Genomic DNA, 12,937 nt, shown 5'->3' with positions numbered 1-12,937 from the left:
GTTTCATCTACACCAAGTTTGTTACACCGGGGGGTTAATAAAGGCTTTCTGCAGCGACGTGTTTGAATAAGAACAATATCCATATTTAAAACTTTAAAAACTAAAATAACTTGCTTCTGGCAGACGGCCTACACAAGCCGACTTATGGCAAAATAATAACCCCTGACATGAGGTATGATGCAAGATGTAGGAGTAGCGTAAGCTTAAATGTCTCTCGTGGTTCAAACAAATAGGGCTGGACAACAAACTCAAGCCCCTCTTCACTTATATCGAAATCCTCCAGCATTTCTCTTTAATAAATCTTGTTTTAGCCTTTAATTTATAACCAGTGTTTTGTTTTACTCTATCCTCTGCACTTCTGCATTCATCAATTTGTCATGCCTCAGGTCAGGGGTCACTCTTTTGCTGTCAATTGATGCATTCTGCCAGAAGCTAATAATTTTTACTTTATATAGTTTTAAATATGTTTTTTTTTTTTTTTTTTCACACAAATACATTGCTTTGCTTCAGAAGGCCTTTATTAACCTCCTGGAGCTGTGTGGAGCACATTTATAATGTATAGATGAATCAAATGATGTATAGAAGAGCACTTTAATGGACTTCAAAACAGAAACAGACATTTATTGCCATTTCAATGCTTCTACTCATTTCATGAACAAATGTAATTAAGTTGGCTTTATCTGGACTGGATTAGTTGAGTTAACTTAAGTTGAATTCGATAAGTTCCCTTATTATTTTAAGTTAACTCAACTTTTTGTGTCAAGTACAAATTTCTTGCTACAGTGCTAGTCACATACCACTCACATTTTCTAAACCATTAATCGATGATCCATCAATCTCTTGGCAATTATTTTAATTCAAATGAAACCTAGTACCTAACCGTAGGATCATTTCCTGAGTGTAAAATTTGAGGTTTGCAATTTGTGGGTCAAAATTTGTGAAAAGAGGCATGCAGCTTTCTAACCTAGAGACTCAAAGAGCTGCGTTATGGTTGCTTCTCGTTTTTTCCTTCGAGATGAGGATAGGCATGCGGCATCTGGAACAGACCAGTTTTAAAAATGGAATTAGTAAGATGCATTCATTGATAATAGTCTGTACATTGATCATGTTGAATAGGTCAAAAAATAGTGCAAGTACTTTTTCTGACGTTTGTGCCTCCAGCAGAGCTGGACTCAAACAGCAGGCCAGCATCGCTGAAAACTTGCATACTGTCTTTTCCACTTCCTGCTGTGCAGCCAGTGTCATGTGATTCAACAACGTCCCAGATCTGTTGAAGGAATTAATGACAAAGAGGATGAAGTCAATATGTTCAGGTAAGAAAATGTTGCCTCTTTCCAGTTACAATGAAAATATTAAATTCTGATCTTCCAACCTTTGATTGAGTAAGTCTGTTCTTGTTATTGAGAACATAAACGCCTTTATCCACAGCAACCAAGCCAACCTTGGCCCCAGGGTCTCCTGTTACTCTCAGGCCAAACTCCTCACCAGGCTCATAGACATTCACAGGATCGTGAACCTCCACTTTAAGCTGGGAGAGCAAATAACATAGATCAGAAAACAAATGAAGATCAATTCAGTCTTGTATGATCAGAGACAAATTACCGTTCCTATGCAGGTGTCCTTCACGTCGACCCAGACTGAATCAGACACCACTTCAGACGAGCCCACGTGATAATAAGCCAAGAAGCGGAAGGACGGCACCATGTCTTTGGTTACAGGTAGAGACAGAGTCACTAGAGATTGTCCTCTCCTCTTAAACCTGTCTGCTTGAACAATCTGACCTTTACTCAAGATCTGAAAATGAGGCAGATGAAAGACTAAATATATTTTTGAAAACAAATTTCACTGATGAATCATAAGACTGTCTCTCACCATGTATGTGTAATCTTGATCTCTGACTCCTGGACTTTGTCCAGTGTTCAGATTGACTTTCATTTGATCACCGATCTGAAGTTCTGCAGCATTAATCCCGATGTGCAGGTAGTTCTTGGAGCCTCCTTTGGGAACATAAGCCTGAGCCGTCATCGTCTTCACTGCCTGTTGTTCGTTTCCTAATTGTGGATCTTTGGTCTTTGCCTGGAAAGAATCAATACATTGTTTTCTGATTAACATCTGTTAATCTGACTGAACATCTGAGCAGTTGAGTTAGCAGGTCTTACAGTGATCTGCAGTGTTGAAGATCCTCCCTGAGTGTTGACAGTAACCTTTGCAATGCCATTGGCTCTTGTTTGACCTCTGACACCTCCAGGATTGACCTCCACTTCCACATTTTTAGCTGGCGTCTGGTCAGGATTTGTTACATAGACCTTTATGCAAAACACAGAACAACAAATATAGTAAAACCAATAATACAGGGTTGCCAACTCTCACGCATTGGCGTAACACACACGCTTTCGGGCTCGGTGTCACGCTCTCACGCTGCCCAGCTTAATCTCACGCCAAATTGCCAAACCTGCTTTTTATATTAAAGGGGGGGTGAAACACTCAGTTTCAGTCAATCTCATGTCAATCTTGAGTACCTATAGAGTAGTATTGCATCCTTCATATCTCCGAAAAGTCTTTAGTTTTATCATATTTATAAAAGAAATATGGGCTGTACCGAGTCTTTCCGGAAAAAACCGAGCGCCTGGAGGCGTATCGTGTGGGCGGAGCTAAAGAATGACAAGAGCGCAAAGCGATGACGTCCTCAAGCGTGGGGAAACCCATCTATCTCAGCTAATACAGATAATGATCCACAATCAAATCTGAGGCTGAAATAAATTGAACAGGAGAAACGGCAACAGCAGGATGTCCGTCTCTGTGGTATGTACTGTATTTAGGGGCCTTTGTGTGCAGTTTATGAGGACATGATTCGGTTTATGGACTATTGTATGTGACTAGACCTTAGAGGTAGCAAGCAAAACGGTTTTGCACGTCAGAGTCAGAATAGTGTAACGTTATACAGAACAACAATGGAGTAACCGTTAGCGCATTTGAATGACGAAGCACGCGATCGTATCGTTTACTGATGTTTACTCATGCGACGGTAGCCAATAGCAGAGACATTTGAAGTTGATTTACTCACCGGCATCTTCCAAAGCAGGACCGCTCTGTCAAAAACACACTTCTTTGGTATGATTTGGTGAAGTCCTGTGACAGCAGTGACCGTGGAAATCCACTTTGCGACGCGACTGAAGCGATGCCTTGAAGCTTCCCGTCATTTCTGCGTTCAAATCGGTTCAAATGCAGCGCTGCCTTCCCGGAATGCTGTGCTGAAGCGCTGAAGTCGCTCGACGTCACCCATAGGAATAAAGTGGAGCGCGGCGCGGACGACTGGATCTGCACCCGAGAGAGTGTTTACAGCGTGCATTTCCTCTCTCTCCCTCTAGCCACGCGCGCGCGCACCCTTCCGGGAGAAGAGCCCATACGGCCCATACAAGGACCTTCCGCTCTTATTAACGTCAAATAGACCCATACTGGAAAAAAACTCGCCGAAACTTGTGAGAAACCGGAAGGAGTATTTTTAACACAGAAATACTCCATCAAACGTCCAACATTAGTTTTTGAAACTTTGTCTATGTTTAGGATGGGAATCCAAGTCTTTAAAGGTGTAAAAAGCTCAGTATGCATGAAACAGCATTTCACCCCCCCTTTAAACAAAGCTAGGCCTATAGATTTTATAATTATAATTATTATGAATATTATTACGTTTTAATGCGAAATTCAAACAATAAATAGCGCGTTGGCGCTTATTAAAGTCAGAGGCGTTGAAAAGCGGAGTGGCAACATGATCTCATCTACCGGCGGTGCGCGCAGTCACGTGGCACATGGAGTGCTCAATACTTCTAGCACTTGAATGGCTTAACACACAACAAGGTACACAACAGTTTCACTCTACAGATGTTTGCTGCAAGTTTTGTTAAACAGTACAGCTTAGTGTTCATTGATTATTAAGTCAGCCATATTCACTGGATCGTTTTATTATGGAGAGTGATAGAGATGCAACATTGTTGACATTCATTTTATTCTTGTATTTAGCCCTCAGGTATTCCTTACTAATTGGTCAAACTAATACTCATTGATGATCAAATGTGACCATACACGGTAACTATTTTTCAATCAAATAAGTGTTCTATATTTTAGCTCAATAATGCATATTTTAAAATTATATTTTTAAAATTATATAAAATTATTGCATATTTTGAAGAGATCTTTTGGTAGGCTACTAAATACTACTTGTGCATATACTTGTGCTTGTACTTGTGCATGTACTAGTCAATTAATGACCACTTAAAATATATTTCTTCTAATTTTATTATTTATATTTCAATTTGTGTAGTAATTAAGGTTAAAATAGAGAATTCTAATTCAAAGAGGTAAATTAGAGTCATTTTGTTGCTTAAAAAATAATAATGTTAATTTGTAATGCCATTACCGTGCCTTATGGCCCTTTAATAAATAGCCTATACATATATCTAATAATCTAGTTGCTCAAAAACAGTCTTGCATTTGAATACTTATTTAGATTTAGATCAAACACTAGATTTCTTTAAATGTGAAATCCCCCCCCCCCCCCAAAAAAAAAAAATCTCACTCCAACCTGAACATAAAAGTTGGCAGCCCTGATAATATTTACTTAAACATTACACTTAAGGTTATTAAGTTAGTTTTTTTTATTCTAGTCTATGCTTTATACCAAGACATCGAAGGGCATCCCAGGTTTGAAGAAATGTGGGGTTCTTTTGAAGTGGATGGTGTACGGTGACGTCACAATCTGAATGCCTCTCTTGTGAGCCTCCACCATTTCACTTCCTGAAACACAATAATAAAATGAACACATGGACATTACATAAAAAATTTTGAGGCCTGAAAATGTCCATGTTTCTTTCCAAGAAGAGGGTATGCCAGACATTGTTTAGTTCTTACCAGACTCGGTCAGCAGACTCACTGTAACGTACAGTGATTTGCCAACAAGCTGCATGATGTTTGGGAAAGACTCTAGGATGTGTCTTCTTTTAAGCTCTGCTGTTCCACTTCCATCCCAGATCTGGCATTCAACACAGAAACAAGAGAACTGGATCATATCTGTGTAAGTGCTTGTGTATTTGTCAATGATCAATCGTAATATGGACTTATTATACTTTGTGTGTGTGCATAATTTTTACTTTACATAATTTATGAGGAGGGCATTTAAAAAAAAAAACAGAAATGGTTCATATATGGAGCAAATTATCTAAGTCTAATATACATAATCTGAAGCCTATCTGGCATTTTCAGTAATGCGTGTGTGTGTGTGTGTGTGTGTGTGTGTGTGTGTGTGTGTGTGTGTGTGTGTGTGTGTGTGTGTGTGTGTGTGTGTGTGTGTGTCTCTGTGTAGTACCTTCACTCTCTGTAAGGAGCCTGGTATACTTATCTTCCCTTTATTTTCAGTAATCACACCAAATACAACAAATCCATGACCATTGACTGTCTCCCCAAACAAATACCTTCAGGATACACAAACACACACTTATATACATTAATAGATGTATATTTATAAACGAAAAAACTACTACAACTGAATTTATATGTGTTACACTTTAAAATCAAATTACTTTAAGTTACATAAAAAAAAACATGCAAACCAATTGCCTTAAAAACAAGTGAAGTTAAATAGGAATAGTACGTTGTTCTGACAAATGCTAAGTTAGTGTAGCTGCCTTACAACAGAGTTCCAGTGACTAAAAACAAACTGTAGATAGTGCTTGATAATTTACTTTAGATTTACATATGACTTGAACACTGATAACCATAATGGCTAGTTTTTTTTTTCTCGATTAGCAAAATGGCAGTCAAACCAATTACTTACTCTTAATTTAAGCTTTCTGAGTAAACAAGGCATAGTTTGTGAAAAGTACAGATTACTAGATTTTATCAATTACGTTAAAGGGGGGGTGAAATGCTGTTTCATGCATACTGATCTTTTTACACTGTTAAAGACTTGGAATCCCATACTAAACATAGACAAAGTTTCAAAAGTTAAGGTGGACGTTTGATGGGAGTATTTCTTTGTGAAAAATACTACTTCCGGTTAGTCATAAGTTTCGGCAAGTTTTTTGAGATCATGCGTCCCCTTTGACGTTAACGGGGGCGGAATTTCCTTGTATGGGCCTTACGGACAATTCTACCGGAAGCGCGTGAGAGAGAGCGAGGGAGAGAGCGAAAGCAACAGGCTACGCCCATCAAAGCGCTGGCTCGTAGGCTGCGCTGCACAGGTAATGTGCACAATTAACAATGACATCAAAAAGTGCGTTTTTGGTTGCCAGACCAAGACAGTCCTGCACAGATTCCCCAAAACCCCGCGTTAAGGCAACAGTGGATGTAATTTGCTTTTCCGGATCAGCAACTGAGTTGTATCTGTTCGCTGCATTTCGGTGCCGACTGTTTCATAAACAAGGCCCAGCTCGACACAGGATTTTCCCGATCGCCTAATGCTGAAGGATGGAGCAGTCCCAACGTTAGAACCGCAGGCGGTGAGTAAGACTGATTCAAATGTCTGTGTTTTTGCCTATGCTCATCAAGTAGCCCAAACATGATCACGTATAGTTAATTGATCAATGGAGCATGCGATGTGTAGTGCGTGTACATTTGTTTAGCTGGCCACTATATGTGTAACTTTATGTTTGTGTATTGTAAAAGCACTCCAAACAACAATACACAAAGAGGGGGGAAATATGTTGAACTAAATAAGCGCGCTTCTTCATTCAAATGCGCTACTATTCCGTGTCTTTCTATGTAAACACTAACTAATCCTGCCGTGCAAAACCGGTCCGCTTACTGTCTACACAAACCACGCGTAAACACACAAACACACGTGCACAACTGCACTTCCCACATGTACACCTTCAAAGACAAAAATACGACGATATAATTCAAGTATAAATATGTAAATAACACAAGCCGCTAAGCATATTATATAGTTAGTGTATAACTTGTACCACATACAGACGTCCTGCTCTAGTCGTTTTTGCTGCTGCTCCTGTTCAACTGCAGCCTCTGGGTCTGATTCCGGATCATAGATGTATGGCTGTATCTGATTAAAAGCCATATTTTTATTTTGAATAAAGTTTTTTTCCCGCTGTTAGGGATGACGCACTCGACTCAACACAATAGCAGCAGCGCGCACACGTCATTATTTAGCTCCGCTCACACGACACGCCCCCACCCGCTCGGCTTTTTTCGGAAAGACTCGGAACAGCGCATCTTTCTTATATAATTATAAAAAAATGAAGACTTTTCGGAGATATGCAGGATGCAATGCTACTCTATAGGTACTCAAGATTGACATGACACTGACTGAAACTGAGTGTTTCACCCCCCCTTTAAGAAATTAAGTAAAGTTAACAGTTAAAAAGTTTTAGTTAGAGTCACTGTTGGATTTTGCAGTGTAGCTATTAAATTAGAAAACTTGTACAGTATATTGTCTATAACACTCATTATAAAAGCAACAACAACAACAACAACAAAAAAACAGTATTGTACTTGGCTTCAATGTCGACTGATAGACTGTCATCGTTCACATAGAAGAAGGCTTTCTGTGGTCTCAAAGAAACCTCAAAGCTGGGCAGGACTGCAATAGAAAAAGGAAGAACCTGAGCTGATAACACTGGATTGCAAATGTCATGGGTGTATTGTGTAGTTTCGTAACAGCTTGCAAAAAGACCCATCCAGAGACACCTACCATATTCCTTGACTTCAAACTCACTGGAGAAGTTTTTCTGAGGGCTGTTCTGGTGCCACGCCATAAGTTTCCACATCCCTGAGCTAAATAAAGCCACAGTCTTATTAAAAGATAACAGGTGCTTTCCACAAAAAGGGTACACATTTTTTTTTTCAAAAAGTGGTAAGTTCTCACTCTAAAGGACATTAGATTTGTGACTTTATTGCTTTACTGTAAAGGCACACATGTGGGATATCTGTACAGTACTCTATTGTTTGGAAAGTGCCAACAAACTGACTCAACAATTTTAGGTTTTAATTTTTAAGTATCTTCAATACCTTTGAAGGACTCGAATAGCAGGCTCACACAAACTCACCTGGCCGGATCAGTCAGGCTGAATGTTCCTGAAACCATTCCTCCATCGGGATTAACGTTTTTGCTCTGAAGGCTGATGCCATCAGGTGTCTGTCAACATTGAAGATTAATAATTATTCTCTAGTTGCATCGAAACTGTTGGACAAACAAAAACCTACTTGCATATAACACATTTGAACTCCCATGCACACACAACATACAATAAAGTAAAGCCTCCACAAAGAGACCAGGTTACAAATACGGCGGTGGTCTCAGACGTTTGGAACCACTGTACTTTAATACACAGAAAGCACATTTACCAAGATTTCCACCCGGACTCCACTGTCTACAGCCCGTGTCATGCCTGCACTCAGTGAAAACACCCTGTAATAAACTAGAAGGAGAAGACAAGCATCGGTGTTATTGCATGATCTGAAGTATAAGGAGACAATACCAATCACAAACGAATGTAGAGGAGCAAATTTCCACCTTTGCTGTCTGGTGTGTAGATGGTCTTATCAGTCTGCAAAAATATTTGTCCAGATTGAAAAACCACCATGACCTGTTTCTCCAGCAGCTTCTGTGGAAACTGAGCTTGCAGGATGGCATATTGCTCCACTCCCTTCTCAAAGGAATACGCATTACTGGGTACCTACAGGCACACGATACACAGACAATCAGACAGTGTTCACCAACAGAGCAAACTACCATCCATCATTTACAAACCCACTGTAAAACATGTCCTCTCTGGTAAGCATAACATATGGGCTGTATTTGACATACAGTGGCAAGAATCAGCATCTGTGAAAATGTGTGTAATTTCAACAAAATAGGAGGGATCACAATTATTATTATTAATATTTATTTAGTACCATCCTAAATAAGATATTTTATGAAAAATAAAATATTTTTTAGACACAGGCCAAAAAAATAAAACTAAATGATTATATTAAAGGTATTAATGTATTTATTACAATGACCCCATTCAAAAGTTTATGAAACCTTGATTCTTAATACGGTGTCGTTCCCTGATGATCCACGGCTGTTTTTGAGTCCGATGTTTGTAATGAGCAGTTAAGCTGTAGCCTGGCTCTGCCCTCCTACGTACTTCCGCTCAATTTTCATTTTCCTTCAGTACTACGTCTGGGACTGCTGTGTAGTCTTAGGTTTTCTCCGAACAATTTTTTACCCGTCCAATCAGCAAACAGAAGGAGTGGCTGAGAACGATGACGGTGATGTCGAGTGCTAGTTTGAGTTGTAGTTCAGTAATGCAAACTAAACCATTCATTGCATTGTGGCACCGCACCGCTGCCGAATATCCAGAAGTTAAAGCCGGAGCAATAACAGTCTTTGCTGGGGTTTGTTGGTGGCCATGATGTTGTGGCCCTCCAACAGGGTAAATTCGGGAAAAGTTTGATTTTCCAGATCACTTCGTTAGTGATGAAGGAGTTGGCTGAAGCTATTCGGATGGTAACTGTTTCTCGTGGGGTCGGAAGATATTGCCATCATTTAAGTTACAGGGACTGGTCAGTGATTTTATTGCCGTCCGTCTCACACCACCCGCGGAAAAATCCCCGGCCGTGTTGATGTAACAGCTGTCCGAATCCACATCTCTGAGTTTTCAACAATTTATGCTCCAAAATTCACTGTTTGTAATCATTTTTGAACACTGCAGAACACCATACGGTTGCTTTGCTGTTATTAGGATGCATTTATAGACTTGTATTTCCTTAAAATGCTGGCAAGTATTTAGAAGAGCAATATATTTTATCACCGCTCAAACAAATTAAAATAAAAGCACTTAAACATTTGAATTGGTCCGTTATTTATAGCAGCATTTATTATCCTACCAAGCATATGACATTTTATTTACAGCATACAATTATGTTACGGACCACGTGAGCGCTGCGTTCTCTCCACCGTGGCGTGAATAAATCACAATCCGAATGCTCGAGTTTTAGGTTTTATCCTATAGTTTTATTACTGAGGTGGCATGCACATGTGCACTTTTATTTTGTCGGATTTCCATGAATGAAACAGGCGAAGGGCGCATGACATACGTCACGACCAAACGTTATCGATTGGTTATGGCAGATCCAGAGTGGCTCAGGGAAGATCCAATAGTTTTAAACCTCAACAGGGTGCCCGCCTTCGCGGAAATAAACCCTTGTCAATGGAGAGTGGCCAGACTCTATGTACAAATGAAATGTACGAGAGTCTGGTAAAACCAGGCTTGTTAAGCTGCCCAACGTTCTTCAGAAAAATCAGGTCCTGCAAATTCTTCAGTTTTCCAGCATCTCTTGTATATTTGAACCCTCTCTAGCAGTGACTGTTTGATTTTGAGATCCATCTTTTTACACTGAGGACAATTGAGGGACTCAAACACAAGTATTAAAAAAAAAAGGTTTGAACATTGAACCCCTAAAAAAATCTAGTGATCATGGCATTTATTTTAGATGTTTTAGAATTTTTTTTTTTTAATATGGAGCAGTTTTGCAGCCTATTGATTGGATAGCTGATTATTAGCCTATTAATGCTATTGCCTGCTCAATTATGCAGAAGATGCTGGAAAATTGAAGAATTTGCAGGAGCCAGATAATTTTTCTGAAGAACGTTGGGCAGTTTTCCTGCTCAGGACAAACAACAGACTCAAGAACAACCACCAGAAAACAAAAACAGCCGTGGATCATCAGGGAACGACACACGGTATTAAGATTCAACGGTATGTCAACTTTTGAACAGGAATGTTTTTATAAATGTAACTTTTATTTTTTTTGTGGATTGTATGTAAACCTTTTTATGTAAAATATCTTATTCAGGACAGCACTAAATAAAAAAATAACATGCATTTTGTATTATCTCTAGCAGTCAAAAGCAGCTTCTGCTAGGGGTTCAAAGGGGTTGTATAGGCAACCTTCTGGTTGGAAAAACTCACCTCTATCTCAACCAGATCCTGGTAGTTCTTGGCAGATGTCAGAGAAACTGATGTACTCGTCACTTCACGATTGTCTTTAGAGCTTCTAACTGAGATTTTAACATTCAAACTGGCTCCAGAATAGTCCTGCGCCTCCACAAACACTTTCTCTGGCGACCCGACGCTCAGCAGGTTCGGGGCCGAGAGAATGTAGCTGAACAATACAGGTTCATTTAGGAGGAGCAGTGAGGAACATCTTACACAGCACTTTTACAAATGATTCAGCACTTAATATTTTATTATTTACTGAAAACCAGGTCTTCCAAAGTTATCTTATAAGATTTAATAAATACAGTATTGTGTGTTTAAAGGGACAGCTCACCCAAAAATCTAAGTTATCATCATTTACTCACCCTCAAGTCAAACCTGTATGATTTTCTTTCATCTGTTGAACACAAAAATATATTTTGAAGAATATTGGTAAAGAGATGATTGATGGTAGCCATTGGCTTCCTTTGTCGGAAATAAAATATTGAAAGTTATTGTCTACCGTCAACCGTCTGCTTTCTGGCATTCTTCACAATATCGTCTTTGGTGTTCAACAGATGAAAGAAAATCCTACAGATTTCATGAGTACATGATGATAACATCTCGATTTTTGGAAGAACTGTCCCTTTAACACAATTTAACAGTTAAATTTAGTCATTTACCCACAACTATCTCAGTCTGTTCTGAGTGATATGGTTGAAGTAATCAGAAAAATAGCAAATGAACAAGATGCACAACAATCCTGTAGCTGTAATTTCTTAATGATGGAGAAAGACCTTAACAGCTATCGTTATAATCACAACTCATATTACTCACAGGGGGGTGCAGAGGGAGAGGAGCGGTAATGAGACGACTACAGCCGCCAGACACACCGAGTCCATGCGCATCGTGCCTGTCCGTATCTGAACTATCAGACGCTCTTTCACAGTATATTCATCCTCACTTGAGTCCCTCCCTCAGTAAAGATCGCCATCATCATCCTTGCTGTCAGTTATTGGGTAACATGGGTGGAGGGACCTGCACTATGATTCAGCGTGTGCGATTAAAGTTGTGACACCTTTGCTTTCCTCTCTTCTGCTTCAAAGCACCCCATCCTCCAGACACTTTACCTCTGCATCGCCGCCCAACACTCAATTTGCAAGAAAGCATTTGGGATTAAATGGGTTCAATCAGTATATATGGATCAATGAGGAGTTTATATTATGTAAATAATTGTACCCACCGACCTCTATTAAACATTAAACATTCAGTTATCAGTCTGCAAATGCAAACTCATAGTAAACATGAAATAAAAGCCACAATTGCACAATAGGTCGAGTTGCTATTTGTGTTTGTAACACTGTATCAGCTCTATATTGTAGCGCACAGACTCTTTATAATTGTTAAACTGCTGTTTTGTTTTGCACCGGCATATATAGGGTTAACAACAGGGACTTTGAGAGGGCGGGGGAATGGAAGGAAAAGAGAGTTAGTTAGACAGGTGCGCATCTTCATTCGTATTAAAAGTTTGGAAACAGAGCCTTCCTTGTCTGTCATTCTTCAGACGTTGCACTGGTGTCAGCAGTGGGATGTCGGAGCGTGAATTGGAGCGTGTCCTGCGCGATCTGAGTGGTCTCGTGGAGGAGATACGAGATGTGCGATGGCACGGCGGGGAAAAACCTGCGCCGGCCGCGATGTGGACACCCGCTCTGGGGAAGAGAGAAGTGGCTGGAGCTAGTGCACAAACTATTTGCCCACAGGAGGGCGGCGATCGATTCCGTGGTGGCTCAATTGCCTCTTTAAAGGCAAGAGCGCAAGATTCGCATGAGTTGGAAGTGAGCCAGGATGAGAATGATGCTCCAGTCAGTGAGAGTGAACATGCTGGATTTAAATTGTTGAGGAGGCGCCATCCTTCCATGACTGGAACTATGGGTGCAGCAATGAAAAGGAAGAGAAGTGAACAG

At 39.9% G+C, this 12,937-nt stretch overlaps 1 protein-coding gene across 1 annotated transcript in view; it reads right to left on the bottom strand.

Annotated features, from left to right (window-relative positions):
• Positions 1–11,961, bottom strand: part of LOC137072765 (complement C3-like) — a 36,120-nt gene extending 24,159 nt beyond the window's left edge. The window contains exons 1-16 of the mRNA XM_067440688.1: positions 11,811–11,961; positions 10,968–11,160; positions 8,522–8,684; positions 8,353–8,426; positions 8,055–8,143; positions 7,700–7,782; positions 7,501–7,588; positions 5,360–5,465; positions 4,906–5,026; positions 4,676–4,791; positions 2,160–2,306; positions 1,873–2,076; positions 1,603–1,794; positions 1,373–1,528; positions 1,138–1,267; positions 965–1,036 (exon numbers count right to left, since the gene is read on the bottom strand). Of these exons, the coding sequence (XP_067296789.1) occupies positions 965–1,036; positions 1,138–1,267; positions 1,373–1,528; positions 1,603–1,794; positions 1,873–2,076; positions 2,160–2,306; positions 4,676–4,791; positions 4,906–5,026; positions 5,360–5,465; positions 7,501–7,588; positions 7,700–7,782; positions 8,055–8,143; positions 8,353–8,426; positions 8,522–8,684; positions 10,968–11,160; positions 11,811–11,881 (2,005 nt within the window). The 5' untranslated portion in view covers positions 11,882–11,961. The remainder of the gene's footprint in view (positions 1–964; positions 1,037–1,137; positions 1,268–1,372; positions 1,529–1,602; positions 1,795–1,872; positions 2,077–2,159; positions 2,307–4,675; positions 4,792–4,905; positions 5,027–5,359; positions 5,466–7,500; positions 7,589–7,699; positions 7,783–8,054; positions 8,144–8,352; positions 8,427–8,521; positions 8,685–10,967; positions 11,161–11,810) is intronic.
• Between the last annotated feature and the right edge of the window lie 976 nt (positions 11,962–12,937).

Source organism: Pseudorasbora parva, chromosome 4, assembly GCF_024679245.1.
Source record: "Pseudorasbora parva isolate DD20220531a chromosome 4, ASM2467924v1, whole genome shotgun sequence".
Taxonomy (NCBI): domain Eukaryota; kingdom Metazoa; phylum Chordata; class Actinopteri; order Cypriniformes; family Gobionidae; genus Pseudorasbora; species Pseudorasbora parva.
This window is presented reverse-complemented; position numbering and strand designations above follow the sequence as displayed.